This window comes from Erpetoichthys calabaricus, chromosome 13 (assembly GCF_900747795.2).
Source record: "Erpetoichthys calabaricus chromosome 13, fErpCal1.3, whole genome shotgun sequence".
NCBI classification, from domain to species: domain Eukaryota; kingdom Metazoa; phylum Chordata; class Cladistia; order Polypteriformes; family Polypteridae; genus Erpetoichthys; species Erpetoichthys calabaricus.
Window position 1 is genome coordinate 38,155,061 of NC_041406.2, and position 21,518 is coordinate 38,176,578.

Here is a 21,518-nt window from a genome sequence, read left to right on the forward strand (position 1 = left end):
CTCAGAATCAATGTCTCCATGATGGGACAGTTAACTTTGTGAGATGGAATGTTAAAGGCCTGAATCACAAATTAAAGAGAAAGAAAGTATGATCTCACCTAACAGGCTTAAACGCTAAAATAGTATTTTTACAGGAGACCCACTTACTAAGCAAGGATCAGTTCAGACTACAAAAAGACTGGACTGGCCAAATGTTCCATTCTAGCTTTATAAAGAAAACTAGAGGGGTGGGAATTCTCATACACAGAACAGTTCCATTTGTAGCATCAGATGTAGTATCGGACCCTGAAGGGAGATATGTGATGGTCGTGGGCAACTTATATAACAGTAAAATGATTTTGATAAATGTTTATGCACCCAATGTCGATGATAAGGAATTCATGCAAAATCTATTTGCATCCATTCCCAATGTGAACACTCAAAATTATAATGGCTGGGGACTTTAATTGTGTTTTAAATCCACTCTTAGATAGGACTCCTGTGACAGGGGGGACGACATCTAATACTGCAAAGACAATTACACAGTTTGTAACTGACCACAACTTATCAGACCCCTGGAGGTTTCTTAACCCAAACTCAAGAACATATTCATTCTACTCACCAGTGCATTATAGCTACTCAAGAATTGATTATTTTTTTATAGATAATAACTTCCTGCCTGTGATTAAATTGTGCAAAAACGAGACAATTGTTATCTCCAACCATGCCCCTCTAGTCTTGGAGCTAAAATCAATAAGCCCCTCACACTCATCTCGCAGATGGCGCCTTAACCCTCTTCTATTGGCAGACGAGAACTGCACAGAATTTATATCCAAACAAATCAGCTTCTTCGTAGAGACAAACACGCCCACAGAGGTTTCCGCAGGAACACTCTGGGAAACTCTAAAGGCCTTCTTAAGAGGACAGATTATTTCATATCTTTCCCACAGAAATACATTAGAAACCAAGAAAGTGTCAGAGCTAAGAAGCGAAATTACTAGAATAGATGAAGAACAAGCCAGGCGTCCAAGTGAAGCTCTCCACAGGAAAAGGCAGGCCCTGCATACAGAACTTAACATCTTAACAACTAAAGAAACTGAACAACTTATTTATAAGTCTAGACATCATTACTATGAACACGGAGAAAAAGTTAATAAGCTTTTAGCTCAACAAATTCACAAACAAGAAGTTCGCAATGCAATACCAGTAATCACCAACACGAATGGACAAGAAATCATTGACCATAAAAATATAATGCACGCATTTAGAGATTATTATAAGTCTTTATATTCTACTGAGCCCAAAGAAGACAACACACAATCTAATGCATTTCTGGATACATTACAGACATGACAAATAGATGCTTTAAGTGCTGAGGACCTGGATAAACCTCTGACGCTAACAGAATTACTAGATGCTATAAAGTCACTTCAAAGCGGGAAATCAGCAGGCCCTCATGGTTACCCCGTAGAATTTTATAAGAAATTCTCCACTCAGCTAGCTCCCCTCTTATTGGCAACATTTACAGAAGCTAGAGACAACCAAATACTACCTCAAACATTTCGTCAAGCATTAATCACTGTCTTTCCTAAACAAAATAAGGACTTGTTACAATGTGCATCATACAGGCCAATTTCACTCCTGAATAATGATGTTAAGATAATCTCAAAAATTCTAGCTATAAGGATGGAGAAAGCGCTGCCCTCGGTAATATCACAGGATCAAATTGGATTTATTAAAGGCCGACACCTATCTTCCAATCTCCGATGCTTGTTTAATGTTATACATTCACCAGCAAAATCAAACACCCCAGAGATATTACTATCATTAGACGCAGAAAAAGCATTTGATATGATTGAATGGAACTACCTTTTCATTGCATTGGAGAAATTTGGGTTTGGCCCGAATATTTGTGCATGGATCAAACTACTGTATACCAATCCAGAAGCTTCAGTTTGTATTAACAACATTTGCTCAGACTACTTTAAGCTAGAACGTGGTACCAGACAAGGATGTCCCTTGTCACCACTGCTGTTTGCAATCGCCATTGAACCACTGGCGGTTCACTGTCGAAATTCTTATCAGATGAAGGGGATTATCAGAGAAGGATTGGAACAGAAAATTTCTCTATATGCAGATGATATTGTGTTATATATATCAGACCCAGAAAACACTGTGCCTGCAGTTCTAACAGCACTAACAGAATTTCAAAAGATATCCGGTCTCCGGTTAATCTGAATAAAAGTATACTCTTTCTAGTGAATTCACAAGCATATAATATTAGATTAGACACCCTACCTTTTACCATAGCAGATCAGTTTAAATACCTAGGGGTAAATATCACAAGTAAACATAAAGCTCTTTATCAACAAAATTTTGCTGTCTGTATGGAAAAAATTAAGCAAGACTTGCATAGATGGTCAACCCTTCATCTCACTCTAGCTGGAAGAATTAATGTTGTTAAGATGAATATCCTTCCTAAACTTCTTTTTTTATTTCAAAACATTCCAATAAGTATCAATAAATCATTTTTTAAGCAATTAGATTCAACAATAACCTCATTCATTTGGAACTCAAAACACCCACGTATCCGAAGAGCGACCCTACAAAGATCTCAGGCAGAAGGTGGCATGGCTTTACCTAATTTTCAGTTTTATTACTGGGCAGCAAACATACAAGCCATAAAAACTTGGACACAAATAAATGAACATACACAGGCTTGGTCCGCAGAAGTAAAATCCTGTAGTACTTCTTTATATTCCCTGCTCTGCTCTCCAATAAATGAAAGTTATCGCAAATATACTAATAACCCAATTGTGCTTTACTCACTCAGAATATGGAACCAAATTAGAAAGCATTTTAAGATGGAAAATCTTTTATCGGTGGCACCTCTGCAAGAGAACCACCTCTTTCAACCCTTGCAAACATATCCAGTTTTTAATACCTGGAAAAGTTTTGGGATTAAAATGCTCAGAGATCTTTATATAGACAACATATTTACATCTTTTGGACAGTTATGTTCCAAATTCAACCTCCCAGCTACACATTTCTTTTACTATCTTCAAATTAGAAATTTTGTTAAACAGAAACTGCCCGATTTTCCTCATCTTGTACCCTCCACCATGCTGGAAAAAATACTGCTCAATTTCGAGGACTTAAACACCATTTGTGCATTATATAAAATCTTTAATTAGAGTCCCTACCGTTCAAAGACCCAAGAGGACATTGGGAAGAAGATCTCTTAATTAATATATCAGAAAAGGAATTGAAGGTAGCAAAGCAGAGAATTCACTCGAGCTCCATATGCGCAAAGCATAGAATTATTCATCTAAAAACATCTGTCTCTCTTATAACTGTCCAAAATGTTTCCAGGGCAAGATCCAACCTGCAAATGCTGCAACCAAGCACATGCCTCACTGGGTCACATGTTTTGGGCCTGCACCAAACTAACATCATCCATCCATCCATTTTCCGACCCGCTGAATCCGAACACAGGGTCACGGGGGTCTGTGGGAGCCAATCCCAGCCAACACAGGGCACAAGGCAGGAACCAATCCCGGGCAGGGTGCCAACCCACCGCAGGACACACACAAACACACCCACCCACACACCAAGCATACACTAGGGCCAATTTAGAATCGCCAATCCACCTAACCAGCATGTCTTTGGACTGTGGGAGGAAACCGGAGCGCCCGGAGGAAACCCACGCAGACACGGGGAGAACATGCAAACTCCACACAGGGAGGATCTGGGTCTCCCAACTGTGAGGCAGCAGCGCTACCCACTGCGCCACCGTGCCACCAACTAACATCATTTTGGACCAAGATTTTTAAGTGCCGTTCAGACAGCCTTGGGGTCACAATCCCTCCTAACCCATTAACAGCTGTGTTTGGGGTTCTTCCAGATGAACTTGAAGTGGAGAAGGACAAGCAAACGGTGATTGCATTCACTACACTTTTGGCACGCAGACTTATTTTATTAAATTGAAAGAATCCTAACTCTCCTCTGATAAGTCAGTGGGAAACCGATGTTTTATATTATTTGAAATTGGAAAAAATCTAATTCTCAGTTAGAGGATCTGTACAGAATTTTTTCAAAACCTGGCAGAATCTAATCAATATTATTTTAGAATAAGAGAAATAACTATTACCGCATTTATTTTCCTTCTCCATTTTTTATTTACCTGTATATATTTTTCTTCCTTTCTTTTGTTTATTGTTGCCTTATTAAAAAGCCCTAAGCAATTCTCCTTTGGCTAAGCTCTCCTTCTCAGGGGTGGGGTTTGACCTATTTGTATGGAATGATTACAATAAAATTAATAAATAAAATTAAAAAAAAAAAAAAAAAAAAAAGATGACTCGGTGACTTGCCCAGCTGTACAAACTCCAGATGCTGAGCACTAAGCTTGCTTCTTGTGACTTTCATTAGTCGATGTCCAATGCAGAGTTCTGTACACAGAGATGACCCCAGCCATATCTATCTGGCACTTTTCAGGCTCTGGCACAGTTCTGCTACCGAATTAATGTTCCAGTTCCTAAGAATTGGGTTTCCCTCAATAAAGTCCATGCTGTCTTGATATGTCACTTGACAGGCACTCCAGTGAGAGCACTTGGCTCTTTCAGTGAGACAGTTTAGTCTCCACCACTGACCCACTGCATTACGGTGTGTAGTTCTGCTTTCAAAATACATGAAAACAAGCTGAACTGTATCCCCGTAACAATAAACCACCATGGGATGGTACTGTGGATTCAAAGAGTATTCTGACCCCTTTACTGTCTGCACACTTTATTGTGTTGTAGATGTAATTTATAATGGATACATTTGCCATTTTTACTTCTCAATCTGCACTCAATTTCCCATAATCATTAAGTGAAAACATGTTTTCAGAAAGTTTTGCAAATTTATTAATAATCAAAAACTGAAATCTCTCATTCATAGAAGCATTCAGGCCCTTCATTCATTGCTTTCTAGAAGCCCCTTTGGCAGAAGTGAGTCTTCTTGGCTGTGTCCCTACAAGCTTTGCCCACCTGGATTTGTTTGATTTATCCCATTTTTCCTGGCTGATCCTCTCATGCTTCATTAGGTTGGTTGGGAAGTGTCAATAAACTGCCATATTCAGGTCTCTCCCCAGACGTTCTATAGGGTTAAAGTCTAGGCTTTGGCAGGGCCACTCAAGGACAGTCAAAAACTTGTCCTAAAGCCACTCCAGCGGCTCATATGATCGAAATTTTTTTAAAATTTCCACTTTTTTCAAAAAGCATGTCACTTTATCATTATGGGTTACTGAGTGTAGATTGATAGGTAAAACTGACAAATGTATCCATTTAAAATGTAATCTACAACACAAATTAACTGTGCCAAAAGTGAAGGGGTCTGAATGAATAGTTTCTGAATCCACTGTATTAAGTATAGAAAGGCGCTATGTGAAGCAAATGGTTGCTTGTTTTGTATGGTCTACCCAGTCAAACAGGCATACCTGCAGGGTTGGCTCCTGAAGTTCTTGAGTTCTCCATGTCAGTCATCCTGTGTTGTCAGTTTTGCCTTCGAACCCACGCTTCTCCCTATTTCCACCAATTTGTCAAGGGCAGCACTGTAAGAAAATGTAGCCCCTGGAAGCATGACTTTAAAGGTCACTGGCATATGCAGCCCAAATCTGAATTTTAGGAGTTGGCAAATACAAGGATAGTGCACTTCACAATATACTAGTGGTAAAACAAGCATAGACTTATACTTAATGCAAATCAACAGTATCTCGACATTTTAAGGTTTAAAAACTTAGTCTTTTATGATAGTTACGACAACGTGATCTGGAAAAAAGAGGTTTAAAGATCGATGGAGAAAGAGACAAGTAACTACTGTAAACACTAAACCGTCACCTCGGATCTAGCAGTGTAGCCTTCCTGACTGTAGGGGGAGCTCGCGTGTCTAAATAACAGCCGCTGGTCTGCCCTCTTCAGCATTTCCTCCGCAGTGTGCGGTCACGTGAGGCTGTTGCGCCTGTATTTACCTGTCAGCTCTGTAAATACAATAAAAACAAGGAAAAAAACTTTACATAGGACTGGCAGTTTTAACCAAGTACACGCAATGTATTCTAGGAAAAGGTCGAGGTCAAGAGAACGACAACGGGAACGGGAACGGGAACGAGAACGAGAACGAGGCGAGTCGCGAAAGCGCAGAAAGGACAAGGCAGAAGGCAAAGAGCCGTCTCAGCAGAATAAAAAAACGATTCTTAAAGCTAACGAGCAGGTGCAACGAATCAAGCACGTCGAGACCTTGTGAGTAAATCTTCACAGCTCTTCGCGTTTCATCTGTGCTGCTGTCTCTGATTTGTAATTTAAAAGTGTGTGGTTTAATAACCCGTGTGATATGGCAGACTTATTCTTGTATTAGGTGTTCTGTCTCGGCATTTCACAGGCATGTGCAGGCTTTCGACTTGACCATGACGCTATGTTGGTGAGGAGTGATGTCACCTGACGTTAAAAGTTTTAACATATGCAAACGATCAGGATTAAAATATAAATAATAAACTGGTTGAGTTGAAAGGCACTAATCCAGGTGCAATGGGTATTACTTTAGAAACGGAGGAATCGTTTCAGAAGGACGTGGACATAATTCAGACTTTGGGGAAAGACACGTAATATAAGAATGTATAGCGTTATGCTTAGGACGTAATAATGTGAGAAATGAACATTCAATCGGTGCTTCAAAACTTGAAAGTGCGAGGCTCGAGGAGTAGTTGTTCTCTGTCAACTTTGTACATCCAGAGAATGTGTGCGCCTACGCCGGTGCTTCCCAAACTCGGTCCCGGGGACCCACTGTGGCTGCAGGTTTTTGTTCCAACCAGATTCATAATCATTGACAACACCTGATAACACTGTTCTCATTTAATTATTGTATAACGGGAATAGTAAAAACACTGATCTCATTTAATTATCGTATAACGGGAATAGCAAACGTGACACTTACCTTAAACAAATATTAATTCCAAACTGAAGGTAAACGGAAGTAAAAGTCGCTGTTTGAGTCCTGATAAATGATATCGTGTGGTCAGCCTGTTGCACGCTATGCCAGTAAGTAATCAGCATGGCGCACACTCTAATCCTGCCCTGCACTGTCCGTCCTATTAGTGTCCAGCATGGTCCTTGTTGCAGATCTGACCTTCTGGACACAGATGAACTGTGTTTCCTTTTCTAAACTCATCTTATGTTTATATTGGTTATGGCAGCTGCACCTTTTCATGTAATTGAGTAGTTTTAAACAGGGTCTAACGCTAAGAGGTTAAAGAACTTGAAGCTTTTCAGTTTAAGGAAACAGAGATTAAGATGTGTCTTGATTGAAGTTATTCAAATTATTGGGTAATGGATCTCTACTGTTACTTTAGAATAAATTATTTAACTGAAACACAAGGACACAGATGGAAACTTAAAAGCAGATTTCATAAAAATGCTAGGTTTTTCTTCCCACAAAGAGCCATTAACACATGGCATAAATTACCACCAAGTGTTTTGGAAGGTGGTGTATTTTGGAACCCTAAAACGTGACATGATGTTCCTTTACAAAAATTAGGTGATGGGAGTGGGGAGGTTTTTGGAATGAACAGCCTCTTCTTGTCAAAAATTGGCCCACCTTCACCCATGCAGGACAGTAACATTTTTGATGCTGACCTTTCAAAAACTCGGAATTCTTTAGTGACTCTAGTTACTCTCCACAAATGATGGTAAATGACATCGGTTTTGAATATGTATGTAATCACTTAATTTGTGTGCTGTTATTTAGTGAAGTCTTCACCAAGTGAATGCAGCAAAATGTCAAAATATGTGAGGACGTTTAAAGGGAACACAGAAGGGAACTCTTCTCCAATTCCGATCTCTCACATATTTGAAGGAAAATAACAGGCCAATTTAACTTACCAAGTGCATAAGAGCTGAAGGCTACCTCCACTGCCTGCAGTAATAGACCTAAACTGACCTTGTTTGTTTTTGTCTGAATTGATAGTTGAGGCAAGTGATTGCTTTAATTATGTTTTATTTAAGCTTGCATTTTTATTCTAATTTGCCAGTGTTATTTACATTTTTCACTGATTGTTCTCAGACTAGTTCACTTTTTTTAGTGTAAAATATAAAATCACATTTATTTTAGATTTATTTTTTAATCAAGTGTTTTTATTTGCTTATTTTGTTAAAATAAATTTATTGAATGACATGTCTTCCTTGCACATGTTGCTCTTTTTGTAATCTCTGTATCCTATACTTGCTGCATAGGCGTGAAACAGACAATGCCTTTTTTGGTGGTTTGTTTCTGTAAGTATAGAGTCATGCAGACATATTCCAAACTGTTTTCTAGAAAAAATGTTACATATTTTAGAAACCTAGCAGCATACAATTGTATTATCAAAAGGAAATTTTGAGTATTTCGCAGCCCTAATGAAAATTTCGCAGCCCTAATGAAATCCAAGTATTGTTTTAGACTCTGTAACTGAACAGAACAGAGCTGATTTGTCTGTACTCATTAATTCTTGTTCCTATGTTTTGTTTTTTTTATTTTTAGTTATGAGAAGCCACCTCCTGGGCTCATTAAGGTTTGTATCCTTGTACATACAGATTACTTATTCTGTAGCACTTCCATATTAATTCTCATTTTTTATTTTTCTTGAGAGGATGTGAAAAAATGGAACCTAACCATAGTTTGCTGGATTTACAAACATTAAATCACCAATTGTGGTATTTTTGTTATGTAGAAAATTTAACAATATCCATATTTTTATCATAATTAAAAAAATATTTTCTTTCATAATTTGTAGACTTTATGGTTTTGTGTTTTTCTGTTTGACACAGACTTGTATTCTTGTACAGTATTTAAAAAGTTTTTCAAATGATTTAGATATTTCACGGTAGTTATAGCATATGTGTACTGATATCACAACAGTTGCATTTTGTTAGGCACCATCATCTCACTCTTCTTTCAGTTACACATTTGCTTAGATTAGTGTTATTTTTGCTCTCCTTTCCTAGAAATATAGCAAGCAATTGGGTAATTGCTGCTGCTTTAGACTACTCAAATACTTCTATCAACCTTCAGACTTTTTAACAAGGGACTGATTTTCTCTATTATTAAAAAAAAAAAAAAAAAAAAATCTTGGAAGGAGATGAGACGCGATTGTCTGAGACACTTTCATGTCCCACGAGACGAGTCTTCGTGCAAAGCAATGTAACTACGCCTTGAGCCGGAAGCCCCGTGAGACAAGAGCTTATGCAAAGAGGTTTGGAAAAGTCTTGTGTGGTTATGTCAGACATGTTTCTTGTAGAGAGAAAGAAATGATATTCACTCACAGGCAGTTATACGTTGTGTTGTCACAATGTCATTCCAAACACAGAATAAAAATTCAATGCGATATTGATGAAAAGGTAAACGCGAAAAGAGATTGAATTTATGGACATAGGTGATATAACAGAAGTGCACCGTGTGAGATGCTGATCACACGGCACGGCAGCAGCAGCCGCAATCCAGCAGCTGATCGAGCAAAGAGGATGTAAAAAAAAAAAAAAAAAAACAGTGTTTCCCATTGTATCACAGTTTATGAGGGAGTGTCGGAGGAGCGATTGTGTCTCCTTGGGGTGCTTCAGCCCCCTCTTCACAATGTGAGCGGCAGAGATGCTGAAGCCCCCTAGTAATGTTAAAAAAAAAAAAAAAATCCTAAGTTTTCGAGGGGTCTCTGGAGAATTTTATTGTAATACTCCATCCAAAATTAATATAACAAAATACTTTTTATATGTTATTTACCCCATGTACTTTGTAGTGGTTGCTTTGAAAAATGTTTAATCTCATGTTTTCATGCAGAATGGAGAGAAAAAAGGTTGATATAATAGTGGTGACCAAATCCTGTATATTGGCAAAACAATATGAAAAACTTCCATAATGAAAAACAATATATATATGTGTTACTCGTTTCGCATAATGTCGCTGTGCCCACATGTTAGTTATGCAGTTGTATGCTCAAAACATGCAGAACACATGGAGCACATCATGAGCAGGAAACTAAAGCCTTATGAGAATGTCTTTTTGAATTGAAAACCCACCTCTCCTCCTCATTCAGTTGTCAAGACTCCTGTCTTCAATTCAAAAAGTCTCTCCAGTGAGTCTTTGGGTTTCCTGTTTATGTTCATGGTGATAGATAATTCAGGTAGTAACTATTAAACAATATTTTAGTAAACAAAGCTTTGAGTGTTGAGCAAGAGACTGGATAACAAACGTTATGTGACACGTAATATGAGATTTTTTTTTTCTTCTTCAGTTTTTCTATGAAAGTTTTTCACATTGTTTCACTGGTCACCATTGACTTGTGTATATGTCATAAATTTCTTTCTCTCCATTCTGCTTGAAAACATGAGATTAAAAACTTTTAAACAGACACCACACAGTGGGATGGAAATTACATGAATGAATAAGCAAGTTCAGTTTTGCTTTTTAATTGTTTAATTTCTAAAATAGAAAAGAAAATGCAATTATTTGTTCGTTTATTCATTCTTGAAGGAAGCAGAAGACAGACCAGAAGACTGTATCCCTGATGCTCCAGGCAATGAAGATGCTAGAGAGTTTTTGGCTCATGCTCCAACTAAAGGGCTTTGGATGCCACTTGGTAAAGAAGTAAAGGTCATGCAATGTAAGTGTCTTGGAATTATTATTTTTAATATATTTTCCTTTTTCTTATCAAACTAATAAATAAATATTTATGTAAATGTATGTAGGTTATGTATTTTTTTTAATTGACCTGTTTTCCCAAAGCAAGTATAGTAGCTATAAACAGTTGATAGATCATTTTATCAACAACATGAACCATATTCAAGCATGTTCACCCATTTATTCATTAGCCCCTAAGACAAACTATGATAGACCACAAAGAGGGTCCTTTCTCAGTTGCTACCAAACCACTTTGCATTTTGTTCAGTAGTGTATATATTCAGGGGAATCGAAAGGGAAGCTCAGGTGTTCTGCCACTCAATGATTCTAATCCAAGATTGATTGATCCCAAATGATTGGGAATATTTTAGATTTCAGGATGAACCTGAGTGGGGAACAAAAGTATATATTTTTTTGCTGTCACATGTTCCTCAAACAGGACTGTATCAGTTTCTTTAAAGAAATACTCCACCCAAAAATGTTCTTGTTACTTTTCACAACCATCGCTACCAACTATATGGGAAAAGTTTTTAATTCCATTTTTTTCCATGTAGAACAGACATAACATTTTTGATAGGACAGAATCCAGTGGTGACCAAAGCTGGACAATAGTTAAGTCATCTAATTTTATGCTCATAATGCAAAAATAGTCCTTAATAAATACCTCTGGAAAATGTAAGCAACCCACAAAAAGGAAGCCCCTTCACACGGGGTTGTGCTTTTGAATTCAGATGCTATCCACATTTATTTGCAATATGAAATTGCCTATTTTGAAAAAGGCGTTGCTGCAGATATAGAAGACTTTGGGAGTTTTGTGTTGCTCTTTTATTGGTTAGGAAAGGTGTGGCAAATGTAATTAATTTGATGTATATTTATTTTTTTACAAAATGAATATTATGTTCAAAGTTGATTTTTTTTTTTTGTCAGTACTTTTATGTTTCACATCATAAGTCTTGGTTTATATGATAGTGTTATTTTGAAGGTGTTTGGAGTAGTAAGACGTGTACACTGTGTAGATATGCAGGAGATAAACTGACTGGATCTGCTTTGAAGAGGTTGTTTTTAACTAACCTTGAATAACCCTGTACAATTAAAACATGTTTCACCAGGAATTCCACATTCTCTTTACAACTGCACAAAACCTAGTGTGGTATATAGTACATTGACATTGTGTGTTTTGTGATGTAGAACGTGATGGCATCTCTAATGCCTTTTGGAGTCAATCTTGTATTGCTTACACTGTGAAGTTACTTAAGATTTAAGATTGCTTAAAGGAAAGTTCTGTATTTTTCAAGTTCAAGTTATTACCAGGAGAAAACAGTACCAAGAATCTGTGAGGAAGTTTATTACTTCCTCTTTAATTTTATTGTTCCATAGATGCCTCAGAAACGGGTAAGGTACATTTCCTAAATCTAAACCTTTGCTGTTTTGAAGTTGTTGTATATGGTAAGTTTTTTTTAAATTTTTTTTAAGGCTTTTTTTCACATCTGGTACCCTTCACTTTCATTTTAAAGTGCAAATGCAGGCTAGGTATTATTTTTTTATGAATTAAAAAAATAATAATAATAAAAAGTGTTTTGCTTTAGAGCACAATTTCATGTGACTAATTAATATATACCATGATTGTGAACAAATACCTTCGACTTACACTTATCCTTTAAAGGAGTACTCCATCCAAAAATATTTTTTTTATATATTTTCCTTTCCCCTCGTGTAGTTCAGTGATGGCGAGAAGAAAATTTTTAATGTCATGTTTTCTTGGAGAAAGTACATAATGAAAATTCAAATTGAACAAGTGCCAACGATGACCTGGGGCCTCATGCATAACGCCGTGTGTAGAATTTGCACTATAACATGACATAAGCACAAAAGCGGAAATGTGCTTACACACAAAAAAATCCAGATGCATAAATCTGTGCGAACGCCAACTTCCACGTTCTTCCGCTACATAAATCTCGGTCAGCATGAAAAGTAACGCAAGTGCACACGCTTTCTGTCCCGCCCCAACTCCTCCCAGAATTACGCCTCTTTGAATATGCTATTCGATATAAATAGCTCTTAAGCTCAGCCTTCTGTGAAAAGACAGTGGCAAAAGCAAGAGGGGAAAATAGAAGAATTTCAGCGAATACCAAGTGGAGGCAAGGAAAAACACACTAATTGTTGGTTTAAGCAGTGGTATAAACAACAAAAGGAAGTTGATCGAGTGACATAGTGTGTCGGAGAAACTTGAAAAGCTCAAGTTCACAAAGTCGCACAGTGCCAGAAATAAAAAAAGAAGTTGTCACCGTGAAAAGGCGAGTTGTAGCCCACCGTCTGAGTGTAATATGAAAGCTTATTAGGGTACAAAGAAAAAAAAAAAGGCACACAGTGGGGGGGGAAAAAAACAAGAAATCTCAACTTTAATCTCCTAAATTTCCACTTTAATCACATAGTTTATTTTGTCATTAAAGTAGAACATCATAAACTTCATATTAAAATCGTTTAATTTACTAGTTTCTCAATCCCGTCGTAACTAAAGTAGCATGTTAAATGCTTTGTTTTGTATTTGATCTTCTGTGTGCTCTGTGTGTGAATCACTACATGCTTCTGGGCTTTCTCTTCCTCTGACGGGACACAGAATCCATTACATTTGTAATATTACAGCACTCTGAATAATTAAAATACTGAGATGTATACGTGATATCATTTTCATGATGAAAGGAGTTAAAGCATGTTATTAAACATGGGAACACGGTAGCGCAGTGATTGTTCATGTCTCATGCAAGATGCTTGCTGTGCCATGCGCGACCTTTGATGAAATACTTTATTGTAGCAGTACTGTCTCTTTCAAACGTACTAACCCCCAATTCCTGTCCTTCTTTTTTTTTTTCTGCAAATACCCATCGCCACACAGTCGGCTCTGTAATAGACATTAAGCCATCTGTAAGCTTAGAACGCAGATTCTTCAAAATTTTTAAGGAACATTGAAATATCTTCGTAGTACGTGTTTAATTATTCTATCCATCTATCCTTCCATCAGCAGCAAGAATACAGCGCGAGGCAGGAACAATCCGTGAATGGAGCGCCAGCGGCACAATGTCCTCACATGTTTAATTATTGACAATATATATTATTTAAATGAAGTTAAAGTTTTATGTGTATAATATAATAAACATATTTTGCTGCATTTCATCTTAAAAATGATATCGTCATCATATTTAAACACGTGCTTTATAAAGTGGCTCAGGCTGTGCAATATTATAACTGTATCGCAAGTTTATAGTGAGGTAATTGTACTTATAACTACAGACAGTTCTTCAAGGAGCACTTGATAGACTGATTGAGTGCGTTTATAGTTCTTGGGATGAAACTGTTTCTGAACCGCGAGGTCAGTACAGGAAAGGGTTTAAAGTGTTTGTCGTGTGAGAGCAGTTCAATTGGCAGCATGGCTGAGGCAGCGTGTGCTTGATGCTGTATACCGACAATTCTCTTTCTGATCAGCTGCTGTACAGCTGTGATTCACACTCGGATACAGTGATATAAATACTCTCAGTGGTGCAGTAAGAAAAATATGGAAAAAGATGATCTGATGTGGCAACACCTAACGGGAGCAGCTGAAAGACGAAGAAGGTGCAGTGAGAGTAACAACGCTAAAGCAGTTATGGTATTTGGAATAGTTTGACCATTCTGTGGACCATTATATTGTTACAGGTTAATTACAATCAGATGCATTAAACTAATAAATAATATGTGGTTAATTTCAGTGTATTAATAAAGCAGCGTCAGGGATGTGGATCTAAAAACGAAAGGGTAACCACACAGGAATAGTAGCACTGCGTTGACGCTGGGTGCCGCCAGTCTGCAAAACCGAGCGGAGAACTTGCATACGACAGGGTATGAGCTACTGTGGAAATGTGCGTGGCTTTACGCGGAGTGGTGGCTCTGAGGCTAAGGAGCTGCGCTGGTATCACGAAGGTTGCCGGTTCGAATCCCCGTCACTGCCAAAAAAGGCCACTGCTCTGCTGGGCCCTTGAGCAAGGCCCTTAACCTGTAATTGCTCCAGGGGTGCTGTACAATGGCTGACCCTGCGCTCTGACCCCAAGGGGTATGTGAAAACTACCAAATTCCTAGTACAAGAAATTGTATAAGGCGAAATAAAGAACAAAAACAAAAAAAAAAAAGTTTAGGTTTTATACATCGCGATTTGAACATGGAAACGTTCTTTTGCAACATTTTTGTGCGCACGCACCATTTTATACATGAGCCCCTGGACATCCGTAAACGTGAAAAATATTCATGGAAAAAAGAAAAAAATTCTTACATAATTAGTAATAATCCACATGCCCGTTATTCTTTTGTATCTTAGAAAATACAAAATACATGCAGTTTTTGCTAAAATTATATTAATACTTCCAGTAAACGCAATGCAAAGGATAAACGAGAAAGGCACATTCCCATAATACTGTGCATTTGAATTGAAGGCAGCCACCTTCATTGGTCAAGAGTCCTGTCTTCAATTCCATTTTTCCTGTGATCTCTGAGACCACTATGCATTAGGTAGTGGTAAGTAGTGTTGATTTTTAGTATTGAAAATAATTCTTTCTTGTCATGCCCTAGCTTTTTAAGATATTTATTTTTGTTATCAAATCTTTTATTCAGTTCTTTCTCCTTATTTGATCTTTGATCTAAACTGAATAGGCTAACCTGTTTTGTAATATACATATACATACGTACATGAGGTGCATTATTCCCGTTTTAAGTTTGTGAACAAAAGAAAATGCTTGCTATTGGTTGAAATTCATCATGCATTCAGAATGTGAATGATGGGAGTCAAGAACTGAAGTGTATACGCTTCTGTGAAGTAATTAAGTATTAAAATGCGGAATTGTTAACGTTTACAGTTGTTATATTGCTCATGTTCAAATTGTAGTTTAGATGCAGAGAATAATTTTTAGCTCAAATCCCTTCTGTGGATTTTGCAGTGGCTTGTTAAAATTTAGAAGCTTAGACCATTAGTTGGAATTCTGACAGTCTTAAGCAGTGTGTGCTTTGTTAATAAAATGCTAAGTGCTGTGTTTTCATCAGCTCATGATTCTGTAAGGCCATCTGAGACACTCAGATGAGAAAGCTGTTAATCATAATTTGGAAGCAGATAACAGAGACATCTGTTCCTTGCTGTAGTCTGTGAATTCATTGTGTTTTTTGATCAATTTCCCCTTTTGTGGTGTGTTTCTTCCATCCTTTGTTATTTTAGCTGGCATCTCCCATAGATGGAGATATTAGCAACCTGACATTTTTCACACTTTAAGTGTATGCAATCAAGAAAGCATTCTTGTAATACTTGTATGTTTATGCAGGTGGCACATGCATAGCAGTTATTGCTGCACACTCACAGGTTCCGGGAAACTAGGCCCAAGTTCTGATTTTGTCACCGTATGTAGTGATGCAAACCCTTTCTCTGTGTCAGTTTTCTGTATGTCCTTGTTGTTAAACAGGGTCACTGGGAGCTGCAGCATCAGGCTCATTCCAAGACACAATTACAAGACACAATTACACAATCACACACAACATAAACTCTGTAAAATGGCAGGAAAATTGAGTACTTGGAGAAAATTACTGAAAATGTTCAAACTCCATGCTGACAGTGCCCAAGCCTAGATCTGAATTCAGGACTCTGTAATTAAAAAGCAGCAGCAGTAATCACTACACCACTTTTAAACACTTGTTTAGGTTTTGCTGATTTTAATTTGGATAAATCTTTAGCCTTGCTGCAATAGTTTTAACAACTCTGGCTTAAACAGTTAAAATCTGCATTTATGTGGATTCTTAATTGTAAGCATCATATACAGGACTTGAAATTTTGCATAGTCTTTTGTATTCCACTTACAACATTGTCTATAAAGAATTTTTTGTTTTTCATAAGTCAAGATAATCCCTGTATTATGAAAAAAAATCTTGGAAGGGAGAACAGGGAGACGAGACGTGATCTTCTCGGAAGACATTTAAAAGACCCGCGAGATGAAAGAAAATTGACATGGAGCTTCTCTCGAGGACCTTAAACCTGAGACTTAGTGCCAAGAGATTGTCCCAGGACTGTCTCGTGGGGACGTGGGACATGAGATTATTGCAAGTCACGCACTACTGACAACCATTTTCAAATAAGACCACAGTCATCAAAACTCTCAGAGAAAGAAAGAAAAGCTTCTTGATATAGTCTGTTATGAGAAAGCTATTTTGACATCCAGAGGATTATGCCGACTCTGAGTCATATGCCATCAACTGTACTATTTATTGTATAAACCCTCTGTCCCTTACATCTTTATATACATTTTATTTTTATCTGTGTCTATGTTGCAGCAATTATTATTGTTTTTTTCCTAATGATTCATCTCCTGAAGCTGTGTTTGAATGATCGGTTTTGATAGCCTCCTTACTATGTTCAGTATATTATCATTTTAATAGTTTCATGGACCTGGACTCTGATCCCGGCCCATATACATTTTGTAGTGTGTTTGCATGTTTTCCCTGTGTTCAAGTGGGTAATACCTGGTACTCTGGTTACCTGTCCCATTCCCAAAATATGCAGTTGAAGCCGTCTAGCCACTCTTAATAGGCTAAATGCACACTCTTTTCTGAATTCCACGTCAGCCAGCTGCCTCACTTCGGTCCTGATAACACAACAGACTAGTGTATAGCGTTTTCACCTGGGGCCTCATGTATAACGGCGTGCGTAGAATTCACACTATAACATGGCGTACGGGCAAAAGTGGAAATGTTCGTATGCACAAAATAAATCCAGATGCATGAATCTGGGCGAGCGCCAACTTCCACGTTCTTCCGCTACATAAATCCCGGTCAGCGTGGAAAGTAACACAAGTGCACGCGCCTGCTGTCCCACCCCAATTCCTCCCAGAATTACGCCTCTTTGAATATGCAAATCAATATAAATAGCCCTTAAGCTCAGCCTTCTGTGAAAAGACAATTTCAAAAGCACGGGGGAAAATAGAAGAATTTCAGCGAATACCAAGTGGAGGCAAAGAAAAACGTACTATTTGTTGGTTTAAACAGTGATATAATCAACAAAAGGAAGTTGATTGAGCGACAGAGTGTCGGAGAAACTCGAACGTTCAAGTTCACAAAGTCGCACATTTCCCAAAATAAAAAAGAAGCAGTCAGATATCAAAGTCGCCGTGAAAAGGCGAGTCGTAGTCCACTGTCTGAGTGTCATATGAAAGCTTATTAGGGTACAGAGAAAAAAAAATAGGCACGCAGTGGGGGAAAAAAGCACGAAATGTCAACTTTAATCTCGAAATTTCCACTTTGATCACGTAGTTTATTTTGTCATTAAAGTAGAACGTCATAAACTTCATCTTAAAATCGTTTAATTTACTAGTTTCTCAAATCCCATCGTAACTAAACTAGCATGTTAAATGCTTTGTTTTGTATTTGATCTTCTATGTGCACTACCTGCTCTTAAATGGGCTTTTCCTTCCTTTGACAGGACATAGAATCCATTACATTTGTAATATTACAGCTCTCTGAAAAATTAAAATACTGATGTATACGTGATATCATTTTCATGATGATAAGAGTTAAAGCATGTTATTAAACATGGGAACATGGTGGTACAGTGGTAGTGACGAGCGGGCGCCTCGTCCACAGATTTATCCTGCCTCCCCCTTCTATGAAATAATTTATTGCAGCAGTACTGTCTCTTTCAAATGTACTAACCCCCAATTCCTGTCCTTCCTTTTCTTTCTCCAAGTAACCAATCACCACACAATCCGCTCTGTAATAAATGTTAAGCCAACTGTAAGCTGAGAATGCCAATTCTTCAAAATTTTTAAGGAACATTGAAATATCTTCGTAGTACATGTTTAATTATTCTATCCATCTGTCTTTCCGCAGTGTCACTCCAGCAAGAATACAGCGAGAGGCAGGAATAATTGGGGCGCCAGTTCATCACTAGCGCTGCGACACCGTGTCCTCACATGTTTAATTATTAACAATATAGATTATTTAAATGATGTTAACGTTTTATCTGTGTAATGTAATAAACCTATTTTGCTGCATTTCATCTTAAAAATATCGTCATCATATGTAAATACGTGCTTTATAAAGTGGCGCAGGTTGTGCAATATTTATAACTGTATCGCAAGTTTACAGTGAGGTAATTGTACTTAAAGTACAAACAGTTCTATAAGAAGCACTTGATGGATTGATTGAGTGCGTTTATAGTTCTTGGGATGAAACTGTTTCTGAACCGTGTGGTCCATACAGGAAAGGCTCTGAAGCGTTTGTCGGATGAGAGCCGTTGAAATAGCGAATGGCTGAGGCAGCGTGTGCTTGATTCCGTATACCGATAATTCTCTTTCCGATCAGCTGCGCCTTGTGGTGCAGTGAGAGAAACAACACTGAAGCAGATCTGGTATTTGGAATTGTTTGGCCATTCCGTGGACCATTATATTGTTACAGGTTAATTACAATCAGATGCCTTAAACTAATAACCAATATGTGGTTAATTTCAGTGTATTTGATAGTCTCGTTAGGGATGTGGATCTAAAAAGAAAGGGAAACCACACTGGAGCAAAAGCACTGCTTTGACGCTGGGTGCTGCCAGTTTGCAAAACTGAGCGGAGAACTTGCGTACGCCAGGGTTGGAGCTACCGTGAAAATGTGCGTGGCTTTATGCCAAGTTTAGGTTTTATACATTGCGATTTGAGCGTGGAAATGGGCTTGCACAACATTTTTGTGCGTACGCACCGTTTATACATGAGGCCCCTGATCTCTTCAGGTCATGCCCTGACTTAATGGTAAACAACGTAAGTTGCATTATTCAAGCATTGTGCTAAATGTCAGGAACTAAATAGAAGAAGGGGTTCAAACTATATGTTTTGGGCTACATTCACAATCGTGAAGGCAACATTCAGACATATTAACATGTTTGTGTACCATCCAAAGCTAACATAGTTAAACTTTATTCAGGGACAGGTGAATATGTATGTAAGCTTAATACATAATAACATGAGTCTGCTGGACATCTTACCTTACAAAAAAGCGAATGTTTCTGTCTGAGCCAGCAAAACGAATGCCAAACCAATGCTTCATTTTAAGGGTCTTAATTTGTTTCCTCAGCTGGAGGATCTCCTCCCTGAACAATGTTTTCATCAAGCACTAGATCGGCAACTGCTGGATGCAGAGCCGAAGTGTAGTTGTGGTCCTTGAGGATTTTGTTATCCTCCGTCAGTAGCTTTTTCCTCTCCCAAGCTCCACGTCTTGAAAGTGGAACAGAGAAATTGTTCCACTCGAACAACACAGGAACCGCTCCATTCTTCAACAATTGCCACCTTGTCTTAGACCCTGGCTCATGAAAATCTTTTTTTTTTTTTTTTTGACAGCTACAAACTCGGGTATGAGGACTAACTGTAAAGCTCTCTCTATGGATAGCGATGATCCATTTAGATCGGGTTTCTGAATCGGAGGGAAATGTGTGAAAACTAAACTCCTTGTTGTACTTACTTGAAGCTCGACATAAAGGTACACAACAAAGTTCAGCTGCAGAGCTATCTGCATGCCTAATGTTAAACCTCCTTTTCTCAAACATTCTCGGCACTAAACAAAAAAATCACAACTGCAGTATGAACAATGGAAGTGACTGAGCTGGCTGAGTGGGCTACTACACATGGCCCAGTATAGAAATAAGGAAGATCATAAAGTTGGAGATGGATGGATTTCACTCATTTTAAAGAACACATGAAACTAGATGATGGTAATTAATGTGTTTTTCCCCAAAATTGTACTGTACAGTAGTATAGTAATACCACTTGTAAATTTGGCAGTGCTATTAAAACTTTCCTATTTTTAAAATTGTAGAATTGTTCAAATTTACTAAAGTGTTACCGAGCATATATCCATTGTTTCAATTAATTCTAAGATTTGTCTTGTGTAATTTGTCTACATTTGTCTGTAGTTAATTTTGTTTAAACACAAGGTTTACAACCTACTAACAGGTGAACTTTCAGTAATGTGATCTTCCAGATGTACATTGCCTGTATTGTATCATAAAACAGCTATTACTTTGCTATTTATTATTATGCCCCTTCTTTTGTATTTTAAAAACATCTTGATGTACTGTATAAGGTAGTTAACATTTTATACATTTTTTTTTCATATATAATTATTTTTGTGCAGGTTTTTCTGTTCAAACTAAATGATACATTTTTTCTTGTCTTACATACATCATGTTCTACATACTTTTAGTTAAACTACTAATATGTACCGGTTTTCTTTGTTGTAGGCTGGAGGTGTAAACGCTATGGCCATAGGACTGGAGACAGAGAATGCCCCTTCTTTATAAAAGGAAATCAAAAGTTGGAGCAGTTCAGAGTTGTGAGTATGGAAAAGCCTTTTCTGGGCTGATTCTTGCATCTGATTTCTGCTAGGGATAGATTCCAAATCCCTTGACTATGTACTGGTCTAAGTGGAATGTGAGAGAGGATGAAATTTAATGTTAACAATAAGGATAACAGGAATCGGATTGTGGGATGAATCATCAAAGTGATAAGGAACCAACATTAGGATGATAGTTTATGATTTTTTTTTTTTAACAACAAACATGTTGCCTAAAAGTGCCTCCTTTTAGAATCATTTGCTCTTTTATAGTCAGAATAACCATGGACAAAGACGTGGTTCCTGTAGTTTTGATTTTTAATAAGTACTATTGTTTCTGCTGAATTTATCTCAACATTGTTTTGCATAAAATTATTATATGAATCCATGATTACTATTGTATGTTTGTTATGTATGATAATGTATTCTATTCTTGAGTTTCTTCTGTTGTGATTTGGTGATATTTTGAACCGTCTATAACAGTGGTCCCCAAC

General features: G+C 37.6%; 1 protein-coding gene across 1 annotated transcript in view; it reads left to right on the plus strand.

Moving 5' to 3' along the window:
* Positions 1–5,941: 5,941 nt before the first annotated feature.
* Positions 5,942–21,518, plus strand: part of rp9 (RP9 pre-mRNA splicing factor) — a 25,417-nt gene continuing 9,840 nt past the window's right edge. Inside the window, exons 1-4 of the mRNA XM_028818135.2 lie at positions 5,942–6,254; positions 8,527–8,557; positions 10,510–10,639; positions 20,933–21,024. Of these exons, the coding sequence (XP_028673968.1) occupies positions 6,064–6,254; positions 8,527–8,557; positions 10,510–10,639; positions 20,933–21,024 (444 nt within the window). The 5' untranslated portion in view covers positions 5,942–6,063. The remainder of the gene's footprint in view (positions 6,255–8,526; positions 8,558–10,509; positions 10,640–20,932; positions 21,025–21,518) is intronic.